The sequence below is a fragment of the Coturnix japonica genome, chromosome Z (genome assembly GCF_001577835.2).
Source record: "Coturnix japonica isolate 7356 chromosome Z, Coturnix japonica 2.1, whole genome shotgun sequence".
Classification (NCBI taxonomy): Eukaryota; Metazoa; Chordata; class Aves; order Galliformes; family Phasianidae; genus Coturnix; species Coturnix japonica.
In genome coordinates this window covers 44,362,356-44,376,500 of record NC_029547.1, presented here as the reverse complement: position 1 = coordinate 44,376,500, position 14,145 = coordinate 44,362,356, and the positions used below count along the sequence as shown (strand labels likewise).

Sequence of the window (14,145 nt, the reverse complement as noted above, 5' to 3'; positions counted from 1 at the left end):
AAAACATATATATATTCTTTTAATTGACTGTCTTTCCATTCTTGTGGTGCAGTGCCTTCATCAGAGCTCAGATCACCGTAACAGTTTCCAGCGTGCGAGCCCAAAACAACACAAAAACAGAGAGAAAAAAGCATTTTGATAAAATTCCTCTAAGGATAATAAATATGGAAGAAGTTTCAGATAATAATGAGTGTTTCCTCTGCGTGTTTCACTTTTAACAATGTCATTTTTTATTTTTTTTTAACCAACTTATTCTGTTGGTCTAATTCACTGTCATCAGTGCAGGAACCCACTGGTGAGCAAAGCCATTAGAGGATTTATGTATTTAATGATTTAGTCAGAGTACCGAGGTACAGCAAATGGTCTGTCTTTAAAAGTTTTAAGTAGTTTCTAAGTAGAGAAAATGAATACCAAGAACATCAGAGTGCCTTTTTTCAGCATATAAAACCTTGAGTGATTTTGAGAGCACTGCAAAAATACAGTGAAAAACAGTTGTCAGTCTTGGGAAAATCTGAGCTTGCTTTGCTGTATGGAAAAGGATTAAAAGGACTATAAATGAAATTCCTTATGAAAGTGTTGTTCTTTCTGCCTGTGTTGAGTAGTTCCAGCTAAAACTTCCAAGAAGCAAACATCAGATGCATCTCAGTGCATCCTGCTTAGCAAGGCAGGTACATGTCTTGTGTTTGCTCCTTCCTCAGCCATGCACGGCCATGCAAGGCCACAGCAACAGAGATGGTTGCAGCTTGACCACAGGGATCAGAAGACAGGAGCATGGCCTTTCAGCAGAGGATCTCTGTGCACTGCCAAAAAGGGTAACAGACTGTGTCACTGTGTACTGAAGAGCATGTCTTTGGAGAGGTTTAAAGAACAAAAGCTGGCCAGGCTCCAGCCCAGTGCGATCCCAGTACCAGCTCCCAACAACAAAGAAATAATCATGATGAAGTTAATGTTTTCCGCTCCCTTTGCTTTTTCTTACTTGAAGAATTCAAGTTAGGCAATAACTATGATGTTAGGCGCAGTAACTACATTTTAGCCTGGTCCTGTACGTACCAAACAAAGCAGGGAAATGATGAAACTGGTTGTTGGCAGTACCACTGACAGAAGTATCTACTCAGCATCTAGATTTTATGGATGTGGAAATACAGCAGTGGTTTGTAGGCTGAGATGAGCAATGCTCCAGACCCCTGGAAGTTGCTAGGAGGTGATTTCTTGACTCCTTTTTATGGCTCTGTACACAGTGAAAAGATACAGAATCACAGAATTATCAAGGTTGGAAAAGACCTAGAAGATCATCTAGTCCAACCATTACCAATACTTCCCAGCTAAATCATATTCATCAACATAACATCCAAACGTTTCTTGAACACTCCCATGGTCACTACCTGTAGTAAACAAAGCTCCTTGAGAGAACCTGCATGACCAATGCCTGATTCTATGGCTTTATTAGTCTGCAGAAGAGAAGGCTCAGGGGAGGCCTCATTGCTCTCTACAACTCCCTGAGAGGAGGCCGTGGGGAGTGTGGGGGTCGAGCTCTTCTCCCGTGAAACTAGTGATGAGAGGGAACGGCCTCACGTCGTGCCAGGGGAGGTTCAGGTTGGAAAACAGGACAAAAACATTCCCTAAAGATCACAGAACCACAGAATGACCCGGGTTGGAAGGGACCTCAAGGATCATGTAGTTCCAACCCCCCTGCCTGGCAGGGCCACCAAACATACACCTTTACTAGATCAGGTTGCCCAGGGCCCCGTCCAACCTGGTCTTGAACACCTCCAAGGACGGGGCATCCACAACCTCCCTGGGCAGCCTGTTCCAGGACCTAACCTAAACAAGATCGCACCCCCAGAGGCCCCGTGCCCTAAGGAGCAGCGCGGCAGGCGGCGAGGCGGGACGGGCTGCGGCCGCTAGATGGCGGCCGGCCAACCGACAGCACGCCCCGCCCCTGAGGAGCCGAGCGGGGCGGGGCCGCTCCGGGACGAGCAAGGGAAGCGCCCGGCCGCTCCCTCCGCCATCCGCCGCGTTCCCCGCCGCCGCCCTGCGCCGAGCCCGCCGCCCTGGAGCGCAGGTAGGAGGCGGGATGGGCTCGGCGGCTGCGCCTCCCGCGGCGGAGTCCCGGCGGGAGACACGGAGGGGCGGCGGGGGTCCGTTTGAGGTGGCCTGGGCCCGGTCGTGCTGGGCTGTGTGCCGCCGGGAGGGCTTCCCTTAGCCCTCGCGTGGGATGCGGGCTCGGCCCCGCGGCTTTCGGCTCCGTGCGGAAGGCGAGGGCTGTCTCTCGTGGCGTGGAGCGGGAGCCGGGCCGTGCCCGCGGGGATCGGCCGCGTGCGGGAGCGGGAGGGCAGCGGGCTCTGTGCCCGTGTTCGCCGTGAGCTCTGCAGCCCGGTACCGCGCTGTGCCTGTGCGTGACCGACCGTAGTCCTTCCCGCTGCCCCTTGTGGCTGCCGGCGGTCCCCGCGCTGCTGTGTGAGCCTTCGGCAGGTGGTACCTCGCCACCGGCAGATGCCCCGCGCGGTCCCGAGCGCTCCGCAGGACTGTAGGAGTACACTTTTCTAGTGCAGTTATTACGGTGCTCTTTTATATAGGGGGTTTAGCCTGTGTAAAAGGGATTGTGTGTGTGCGTAGCAATTGCACAGAAAGCAGCCAGCGATATGCAAGGGGATGCTTTCTGCGAGCGTGTCCTTGCTCGCCTCTGTGTCTGTTCACCGAGCCCTGCGTGCCCTCCGTGCATGGGTGCTGCCCTTGGGAGCGGGTGGTGCAGCGGCTCGGTGGGAGCGGTGAACCCCATCGAACCCCGAGGGCCGCCCCGGGGCACAGGCTGTGGTGTGCCATCCCCTTCCAGCCTTCCCTCCCATCCCCGTCCTCAAAGTCTCTTCCCGCTGCCCTGCTGCTGTTTGTGCGTTTTGAAACGCGTTCTCCTATGTAGTGCACTTTTATTTTCTTTTTTCCCCTTCCTCGAAGAAGAGCTCTTATTAGAATAATGAAGATGGAGGAGGGAGTTTATCCCACGGACTTTGAAATGGAGGGAAGGGAGGCAGGGGCGGTGTGGCCCTTGAAGTGAAGTTCTTGCGTAACAGTACCTACATCGTAGCCATTAATAATCCCCCCATTTGACCAGCCTTACTACGAAGGGCTGGCCACCAGCATTGCGTAATCATACGATTATATGCAAGTACATGTGTAAGGGTAAAGTCAAACAAACCCCGAGTTCCTGGTCAGAGTTTTCACTTGGCACTTGTAGTAAAAAGAAATGCACTGTGCTTGGGTATGCCATTGGATGTTTAATAATATTCACCACTATTTGTATTACACTTGCAAGAACATGTGTTTAGCCAACATTAACTATCGGAAGGAGCATTTGAGAAGGAAGGAGAAAACTTTAAAGCCATTGCATTATTTTGCTTAGGAAGCTTAGCAACTAGCCTTTTTCTAGTATGGATGGTGTAAGCGAATGAGACGTACCTTTTCAGCAAAAACCTAAATATCTGGTGCAGATTACATCACCTTGAGAGGGAGAGCTGCTCATCTGGAGTGCTCCAGTTAAGTGAGAAATCCAGCAAAGCAAATCACATGAGTTAAATATAGTATCTTCCCCAATAGCTTCGAGAGCGCATCTTGTTTTTGGCTGGTGTCTTTGTATCCCTGTTCCTAATCAAAGCTGAATGCAGAGCTGTTCTTATCTGGGCTGGTGTTTTCAACATGTTATCTCCAGAGCTGTGTTTTCAGGTGTGGAACAGCACGCTGCTTAACACCTGTTTCACCTCAGTGGATGCCCTCATTGCTGTTCATGCTTTCTTTCTTTAAAGGTAAAGATCAGTACTTAATCAATGAAGTCTGTGATATCTTCCAAATTATCCCATCTTTTTCCCTTCTGTATTAAAAAGGGATTCTTGTGTCTTTAGACAAGTTGTAGTACGTGGTAGTTTTTTTTGTTTTTATTTTTTTTTCCTGAAGTCAGCTAACCTAAAGCTTGTGAGAAGGAAACTTTTGAAAATTACTTATTTTCATTATTAAGATGGAAAGCAAAGATGTGAAAACATAAAATGCAATTGTAAAGCACGCATCTTAGTTTTTGGCCGTTACTAACCAAAGAACTCAATGTTTTGTGTCAGGAACATTCTGTGTCGTACCACTCACCCTTTTGATACGCAGTAATAGCAAACAGCTGCTTTGTGTTGGCTGGGAACATCAGCTAATGGTGGAATGAAGAGGGGCACTCCAACCTGAAAGAAAGGGGTATTGCTTATTTAAAGAGCTGAACACATTCCAGAAAAGGTACCCTCTTAAATGCTTCTCTTTCTTCTTGTTTGGCAAAGAGATACTAAATGGCCGCCTTTCCTACCATTTTCTTTTACTCTTCCTGCTTACTAAGCCTCCTTATACAAAATTCATCAGCCTGGTCCGGCTTTTGAAATTCCTTCTGTCTCTGCTGGGTCTAACAGCACACTGTAGTGCTGGCCTGCTCTGCGGCCGGCCCATCAGCGAGGAGAGCTCGTGTGGTTCCTCAGCACTTGTGTCCCTCTCTGTTCTGATGAATCATTTCTAGATCAGGTTTGCTTTCTTTTTAAAGCCAAATGAGTAGCAAGGGTTAACAAATTAGTTGACTGCTTCTTGCAGTAAGAATGTAACTGGAAATTTGGTGTGTGCATTTTCTATTTTTTCTTTTAACCAGTTAGCAATTTGTCGTTCTGCACGAACTGTGTGGTACAAGTGCTGTGTCGTTTCCCCATACTTGGGGTTGCTGGAGGTCTTAATCCTTCACCTGCTCTTGGTCACAGTATCTCTGCCACAGAAATGATTTGTGGGATGGAACACTTCTCTTACAAGGACAGACTGAGAGAAGAGAAGGCTGCAAGGTGACCTGATAGCTTTTCAGCATCTGAAGAGGAGCTGCAGGATAGAAGGGGACAGACTCTAGCAAGATCTGTGTTGGTAAAAAAGGAGAAATGGCTTCAAGCTCAGGAACCATAGCTTTAGGTTAGACATAAGGAAAAAATAATCTACACTGAGGTGGTGAGATACTGCCCAGTGTCATGGTGGATGCCCCGTCCCTGGAGATTTTCAAGGGGAGGCTGCATCAGGCCCTGGGCAGCCTAATCTAGTTGTTGTGTCCCTGCTCATTGCAGGGGAGTTGGACAAGATGGCCTTCAGAGGTCCCCTCCATCTCTATGGGTTCAGTGATTCTATGATTCTGTAGTTGTCATTTTAACTTATTACTCAGAGCTTTTATTTTTTTTTTACATTCTGAAATGCCAGAGATTAATATTTTTCTTTGGCTTGGACTACCTTAGCCTTTGTCTTAGCAAACAGAAAGTGTTTAGGAATGTTTACAGTTCATCAGTACCTGTCTTGAGCTTGTTCTTTGCTTCTTCTTTTATGTTTTCCTGTCTCTATAAACACAATGTTGGTCTGTAAGACACAATGTTTTCACTAAATACTTAATGTTTTAATCGCAGATTGGAAATAATTGTTTCCAGAAACCTTTGCTCTACAAGTATGTAATTCCATCAGCTTGTCCACCAGTGACAGCAGAACAAGATGATATTTCAGGGTATACATATTGCATATGCATTTGAGATTTTTTTTCAGACTGCGAGGGTAAAGATGTAGACCTTGTTTTTTCCCCTTCACATCAGAAACTGATGTGGGAAACATCAGAACTGGTACTGCTTGAGTTGGTGTCTCTGCCTGATGTGTTTGATGCTTGTACTCGACTGGGACATGCTGCATCTGTTACCACTTTCCCTTCTTCCATCTACAGTTTAAGAGTATTTTCTCAGTGAGAGAGATCTAGGTGATTTTTAACAAATGGTATCTCCAGCAGGTATCTTATCTGAAGAAAAAGAACACCCAAGCAACAGTGTTCAGATGGGCAGGAATCTATTGCTCATCTAAATAAACGGCAGCAAATAAATTGCAGCTGCAGGGCATGTTCTCAAATTGCTCCACCTTCTAGTAGATAGATAGTAGAACAACAGTGGGGATGTGCCAATTTACAGAGAATCAGTTTGTTTTCTGAGAGCATCTTTCTTTGGTGGTTTTGAAGCAACACAGGTTGTATATAAAACTTAGGACTGTCAGGAGAAACCCTGCTGCATCTTTGTTTGTCTTTAGATAGTGAATAATTAAAGGTGATTTATTTTTAAGACTCCTTTCCCCTCTCTTTGAGGAGGAGACAAATGTAAGTAACACATTTAGCAGAAAAATAGTAATGATTAGGAGGAAAAAAAGGCAAAAAATACAATTTGTTGCAGCAAGAGCACATGACTAGAGGTCATTTCAGGGCTCTAATCCAAGACAACAAACAATTTAGTGTGTGTATGTTAGTGTGCTGTTAATGCATAATACATTTCTTTTTTTTTTTATTTGCAACACATCAGTCCTTGAGTGGCATTTGATAACTTTTGTAAATGTTCAGAAATCAGACAGGTGTATGTGTAAAAAGCTGAGGCTTCTTATTTTGTTGTTTTTTGCCCTCAAATTTCTGTCCCAGGAGTACTAATGCATTTATTGAGGCAATAAAATTATTTGTACTAGTTAACCTTTCATTTCTATACATAATTTTCTTTCTTTGTGGTTTAGCCAGCCTTGTCAGTATTTAGCTGGATTTGGCCAGATTTCCTTATATGCAAAGCTTGCTCTGTAATTTAAAGATAATTGTTATAATCTTGAAAAAATCTCATTTAAGGGAAGTGCATCTTGGAACCACTTTTAGTGCGTATTGATCGAGTGAGTCCTCTAGTTTGCTGCTACCTTCAGTGATTTCCTGCACTTCTCAAAGCAGCAAAGTGAAGCAGCAGCAAAGAAAAGTAAATGCCATCTTGTTTATCTTCTCCTTGTATCGATTCTATAGTAAATCTTTAATTATAAATTATCTTGAATTGGCAAGCCCTGTGAAGCGAGAAGATGGGGGACCTGTGATCAGAAGAATTAATCTTTTTGAACTAAAGTGCTGTTTTTCTTCAGTGCTATAGTTGATGCTGATAATTACTGACAAGGTTACACTATTACTCAGCAGCAAACCTAGTAGTAGTCACCTGATGTAGAGAACTGTGGAGATAGCTTAAAAATTCAGTCTGGAAGTGTTAAATGTATTTGTAGGTACTGTTATCTATATTCACAGATACTGTGAAGCTATCAGATGATTATTTTTTTTATAGAAGTCTTAAGTAATGCTACTCCATCTTTTTTTACCAGATAAGGAAACAAAGCATATTGAAGCCATATGGCAGCTTGAGTCAGTCACATTAAATCTTGGGAGAGAACAGCTGAACACATATACACTGAGTTTTGGACCTCTGCCTGCGGAGCTGGCCAGTCATTCCTCGCACCAACGAGCCGTGCTATTCCCTTAAGCTTCTGATGTTTATGGCACCAAATCCTGCAATTTGGCTTCTGATGCTACTGTTGTGTTCAAATGTCTGTCGGATTTCTGCTTCATGCACCACAGTGCAGACATGGAAGTTCTGCAGCTTCAGACTAACTACTAGGCTGGAGCTTGCTCACTTTAAGGCCTTTTTACTCCTCTCATTTTCCCTTTGTACTGTTTTTGGACAGTTGAAAGGTCGTTACTCTTTCTTCTTTCCTGCTTCAGGCTGTTCTTTGAAGTTGATTGCTTTCTGTTAGCAGACACACACCTGTATTTCAGGTTGAAGTAAATTAATTTTAAAAGCTGTACTTAGAAGAGAGATTTCCAGTTCTCAAGGCTTTTTTTGTTTGTTTTTAACTCAGTAACTGCACAGAGACACCTTTTCTTCACTTAAAGCATAGATTATTGATTTATTTGATTGCTGCTGTTTACACCTGTCTACAGAATGATTCATTTTTAAACCTGCTGTGTGATAATTCTATTTATACATCTGAGATTAAGCTGCACTTTTTCTAGCATTGTTTATATTTCTAAACAGAACACGTTGAATCTTTCCATAATGCTATAAACATGGTTTCTAAACTGCAGGGTAAAAATCGGAAATTAAAAGAGCAGGAACAGCTGAGTTTGTTTCTTGGCTAAAGCATATGATAACCAAAAGTTTTAGTGCAAGGTTTGTCTATGCTATGCTTGCAGTAATCTTAGAGCTTTCCTGAATGTAGCTCCCTGGCTGAAAATCTTACCATGTTAATGTGTTTCTGGCAGGTGCTGTACTACAGAGGCACAACAGTCTCCCTATAGTAGAAGTTTGTCAGTGGCAAAACAAAATCCTCTTTAGCAAAACTATGGTGATTTGTTTGCTTGCACATTTCTTAGAACAGGACAGGAGGAGCAATGTTGATTTGAGATTAAGTGAAGAGGTAGAAGTTGGAGCATTGCCTAGTCTGTTCCCTTCCAGTTCTTGAATGGATACAAGGCAGGCTTAGATTTTTCTTATGGATGGATATTTTGATTTTTTGCAAGCTAAATCTGCACACTTCTTTCTCCCATATGTTAAGATTGGGAATCATCTTGAATGGAATTTTTGTAGGGTGTCTGATTACACAAGGTTCATTGTTCCATTCTTACCTATGATTAGACTGGCTGCAAGTAGCAGCTATAACGTGCTATTACCAACTGGTAAATTTGTTTTTAAAATAAATAAATACATAAAAGTGGCTCATTACGTAAATATTCTTGAACTGCTAGTGAAGCGGGGAATTTTTTTCTGCTTGCATGCTGCATTTTCTTTCTCCTCTGAGTATCCATTAAAAAACTGCTTTCTTTTGTCCATCCCCCACTTCGCCTCCCAAAAGGCTTTGGTGTGGCAGTCACTAGTTACTATCAAGAGCGAAGGTGGGGCTAATAGTGGGGGAGCACAGACGAGGAGGAGGAAAAATTGACCTTTCTGTTTTCTGACGTAGCTGTGGTGTGGGGATTGTAAATGATACTGAAAAGAATTGATTTCTCTGTGCCTGGGCATCCACTGGCATATACTTGTTGTGATATCGACTTTATCTTTTTATGTTAGAGGTGACACTGACTTGTAGAAGGAGGTTGTTGTGTATGAAAAATACACCAATCTGTGTTTTAGGAATAGCTGTGGAGGAGGGTAGAGGGCAAAATTTTTATTTCCAAAACAAGTAGGAAAAAAAAATGTAGCACAGAAATCAGAACGTAGGTTATTTGTGAGATGCTTTGTCTTTTGCTTTTTAGTGATCTCTAGAATACTATTTCTACTGTTAAAAATGGGTTAGATTAAATAATGTAATTGTGTTGGATTAACTGTGAATAAGGTGATGGTTTTTGGGAGGGGGAGACTTCCTGAGAGCCCACAAAGATGCTGTTGAACAGTCAAGATATTGCTCTTTCAGTGTAAAATGAACTGTTCCCACAGCTGCATTGCCTGCTCCGTGGTGATGCCCTAGGTAGTAGCTATTAGACAGAAGTTTTCTAAAACTGTGTTTTCTGACATTATTGTTAATGGTGAAAAGCTGAATGTGGGAGAAACTATTATGGATGTTGTAATGGTTGACCTGAGAAGAGGGAATGTAAGGGGTCAAATGGACTAAAATGAGAAATGGAATGGGAAGATGCTTGTTTTTTGTACAATAATAATCACAAGTGTTTTGAACACAGTATCAGGAATATATTTCCCATACCTGTTCTTAAAAACTACTGGAAACAATTTTAGAAGGCAGATGTCAGTAATTGCTTTGTTAGGAGTCCCCACAGCTCATAAGGCAGCTGAACAGGGAAGTATTGGTGCTGACTTCTGGCTGATAAAAAAAAGTCTTATTTCTGCAATCCTCTCTCAGCCTGTCCTGTTGTGTAAAGGCTCTGTTTCTGAACAAGCTTTGTTTTATTTTAGGAGAATAGCATTGTGTCTAAAATGGAAGTTGACATCAATGGAGAGTCCAGAAGTGCCATATCCACACTCCCGGTGCCCCTCGCAGAGGTGAGTGCTGCAGGCCGAACAGAAGCTGAGAAGCCACGTTGCTCCAGTACCCCCTGCTCACCCATGCGACGGACGGTTTCGGGATATCAGATCCTCCACATGGATTCTAACTACCTGGTTGGCTTCGCGACTGGAGAGGAACTGCTAAAACTCGCCCAGAAATGTACAGGAAATGAAGAGAGTAAAGGGGAAACTGGGCCTAACTTGCGCTCCAAACAGCTTGATTCAGGACTTGCACGTTCCTCCCGTTTGTACAAAGCTAGAAGTAGGTATTATCAGCCATATGAGATTCCAGCAGTAAATGGAAGGAGGAGGAGACGAATGCCCAGATCAGGGAATAAATGCACTAAGGCTTTACCATATGAACCCTACAAGGCACTTCACGGTCCCCTGCCTCTTTGCCTTTTAAAAGGTAAAAGGGCTCACTCAAAATCTCTGGACTACCTCAATTTAGACAAAATGAGCATCAAGGAACCTGCTGACACAAAAGTGCTACAATACTAGCTCCAACACCTTACCCTTAGAGGGGACCGTATGTTTGCAAGAAATAACACATGAGCTATCTTCTCAGATGTAAAACCAATTTCTGATTGTTTATCTGTTGCTGCAAAAATCCACTATTGTTCTGTGTACATGACTGTCCACATTGTAGGTGGTTGTATCAGCTAAATGTTATCAGAAATTTTATTTGAAAGAAATCTAGACAATGCAATGTGTTAGAAATACTTGGAAGGATAAATCTTTCCTGAAAAAGCAGCTTCTAATGCAAACTTGACTGCAACTAGGGGATATTTCTTTGGATACCTTTTAACAACAAAAGTTCCTAAATGTTAAAAATGCTTTTGGGTTGGTTTCTTTTTTTGGGGGGTTTGGGATTTTTTTTTAATTTTTTTTTTTGTACAGTTAGGTCTAGCATCTACAGTAATTTAACACTGAAAAATCAGTGATGTCTGCTTGGTTGTTGCTAATTTTGGCTTGATGTTAGAAACTGCTCTTGGATAAGTACTCAAATTCGGGGGTCTTTTGTCTTTAGTTTTTGTTCCTGTATTCTACAGTAGAGAAATTGGTTGAGTTTTTGTTGTTGGGTTGTTTTTTTTTTTCCACATCGTTGAAGGAAATGTGAGCTTGGCTGAACTTGGTTGTTTGATATTTAAACAGTCTAGAAATTGGTCTTGCACTGCTGATGAGGGGCAAATTCACTCATAAATGCAGGGGTAAGTGCGGGGGTTGGAACTGAAAGGTCTTTGGATTCCTTCTTCCCTGAGCCCTTTTATGGATTTAAACTTAGTTCATTTGGTACTTTAATCACACTAAATTTTTTTTGACTCTGCATGGAGTGAACTGCTTTGCCTCCTCTGTTCTACAGAATTTTTCAGGATGCATATTCAAATACTATAAAAATCTTTTGGGGAATGAAGGGGTTTTTTTTTAATAGGATTTTTTTTTTTAACATTGTTTCAGCACCTAAGCAAGGATTCACTTTAGATTTCAGGAAATACACTAGAATGTCTGCATCAGTATGTCAGTGTTCTAATTCATTATGTCCGTAACATATATATTAGTAGGAGATGTCAAATAACTTTGTTGTTGCTTTGGGAATTTAGTTGATTTGAAGAACTGAACTCTTCTACAGGGATTTGTAAGATGGATATTTTTTCTGATGGAGTGCAAGTGAAGTATTCCTATGTTAGCCTTGAAGAGATGATCCTGGATTAATTGAGGGTAGATTGAATACACTGGCTTACTTGGTTGCTCAAGAAATTTTTATCCAAATGTGACATCAAAAGCAATTTTGACAGCTGTATTCTTAGGTGTATTTAAAATGCTTTAGTAACTTATGTTGGAAAATGAAAAATAGTTATTAGACTTTTTTTTAGGTGCAATCTCTTACTGAATCGGTGTGTGACTTGGTTTTGGTTGATTACTACTGTAGAAGTTAGGATAACATTGTTTTGAAACATAACTTATTTGATCAGTTGTTTCTGGTACAATGCAATTTTTTTTTTCTTTTTTTACTTTAATTTTTGTTTGTTCAGAGAGAATAAGAAGCACTGGTTGGCTCACATGCCGTGGAAGATGGAGAGTTCATATCAATCCAGTAGTTACTCCTCAGCTGTAAATGAAGGCAGCCTGGCTGTCTGCCTTTTACTGGCCTGGGTTTTCTTTTCTAGGTTTGTTAACTGATGTGTATGTTGAAGTTAACTACACCTCTGTAAATCTAATGTATTGAACAATGATCTGAAAAGTAAAATCTTCCTATATAGTCTTTAGTTTGAAAAACAATATGGTCAGATGCCAAAGAAGATGGGGATATTGCTTAAGGAATAAACACCACTATTTATTGAACTACCATATGAAACTGTATTTCTGTCTGGAAAAAAAAAATAAAAAGGATACTGAATATCTCTTGTTGTGGAGTGTTTTGCTATGAAGAAGAGTGAGGACATTGAGAAAAAGTACAGCTTTGGCCAAGAAATCATTTGAAGACATAACTCTAAAGCAGGAATCCTGGATTTATGTGACATTAATGCTTAGGACTATGTTATTTCAGAAAATTGGACCTGCAATTATAAAAGTTGCATGTATGTTTCTTAATACGCACCTGGGCTGTAAGTGTATAGCTGCGTTCATAGAGGGGCTGGAGGCTGGTCTTTTTTGCCAAGTTCAAACATGAAAAATGTGCTAGGGGTTTATCTGTTCTGTGTCGTACTTGCTAGAGTGCTTGCACAAAATAATATCATTAGCAGATGTCGCATGGTATTACCACTTAAGATCCTGAAGCTTTGATTTGTTATGTTCTCCATCAGAACTGCAAAATCCTTAAGGAGTGCCTGTTTTCTGTATTTTAAGGAGGGACAGCCTGCCAAGTGAAGGGTTTTGATTTTATTCTTGCTGTTTATATTACCTGCCATTAGTTTATTAAAATCTAAGATGTGATGAGTTTTCTGGCTGTTAATATGAACAATATAAATAACTTTTCAAAGTGAGATCTGTCTATTCTCACTATTTTTAAATTAAAGTGGGTTGTTGTTGGTATAAAGTAGATCCAGAGGATCAGATGTCTGAAGGTAAAAACTGTACAAGATAATAACAGAAAGCTTCTGTAGATCATCAGCTCCAAATTCGGCTTGGTATCAAGTGCATGTGTTCAAGATGGGGTATTGAGGCAGATCTTAGAGCAGGGCACATAGTTGTTTTTACTTTTTTAATATACTGAGAAATGGATTAGTTTTCCAGTGCTTTCTCTCTTTACATGTATATATTTGTAGATAATGCTCTCATGCTTTGTTATGGTTCATAGTTACAACTGTACAAATACTCAGAGGCACAGCATTAATTTACTTTATCCATCCAGTGCACTCTGACCTATAAGTCAAATTTTCTGGGAGATTATCTCCTTTTGGAGCACATTTGCTGCAGTGGGATTTGTTAGCTGCAGGTGAGGGCTGCCGAACAATATCACAAAACAAGTACCTGGCTTTTAGAGCTTTGTAAATCTGCTCTCCTGGAGAGAGCATTTCTTCTTGGGAGAACATAGAAGATTTTATACCTCTCAAAATGCAGATGTTGGCATCTGGATGAGACATAGCTGATGAGCTTGTGTTAATTAATTAATCAAATATATATTTGGAGTAGGACAGGAGGTATGACCTACAACTTTGACTAATCAAAGAATTATTAATGCATATTGTCATTAATGTTTTCCAGTGAGTCAGAGAATCCAAGATGGAATTTGTTCAACATAATGAAATGCTGACAGCCTGAATGGTTGGGAGACTGATAACTGATGTTTACCTAGAAAAAGAATAGCAGAAATGATCTCTGATGAGCATATAAGGAAAAAAAACCTAACAAACAGAGACATTTCCTTAGGAGGAAGACTGTTCTTAAGTGTCACTACAGTGCAGAAATGTAGGTAGGTAGTAAAATTCAGCTGTAGTAAAAATGCAGAACTAAAATTGAAAGAAATATGAAGTTATTAACCATGCTAATAACTTAAAAGACACACTGAATATTTACCAACAGTAAGAGTACCAAAAGTCAATTATTTTGCTTGCCCTTCCCATTTCCCCTCTCCCTGACCCCATTCTGCACTGAGGGAAGATCCAGCTGTCTTCATGACTAAAATATGGAAACCTTTGTTTTTAGGAAGGAATAGGGAAAGCACTAGTTGTCTTCAGTACCTGTTTCTAATCAGGATTTGTTTCTAATCTCATTTAGGTATATCATACTTGAGTGTAGGAATTTTTATGTAAGCTACTTTTGTAGGTGTCTGACTCTAATCATG

The 14,145-nt window shown here is 41.4% G+C and overlaps 1 protein-coding gene across 1 annotated transcript; it reads left to right on the top strand.

Annotated features, from left to right (window-relative positions):
- The first annotated feature begins 1,961 nt into the window (after positions 1 to 1,961).
- On the top strand, positions 1,962 to 12,260 carry MACIR (macrophage immunometabolism regulator). The gene is made up of 2 exons (XM_015849436.2): positions 1,962 to 2,062; positions 9,771 to 12,260. Exon 2 carries the CDS (start codon positions 9,792 to 9,794, stop codon positions 10,359 to 10,361), a length of 570 nt encoding a protein of 189 aa, XP_015704922.1. The 5' UTR covers positions 1,962 to 2,062; positions 9,771 to 9,791; the 3' UTR covers positions 10,362 to 12,260.
- Positions 12,261 to 14,145: the final 1,885 nt, after the last annotated feature.

Excerpts from the sequence above, each read along its gene's own strand:
- MACIR (XM_015849436.2), top strand. The coding sequence starts at position 9,792 with ATGGAAGTTGACATCAATGGAGAGTCCAGAAGTGCCATATCCACACTC.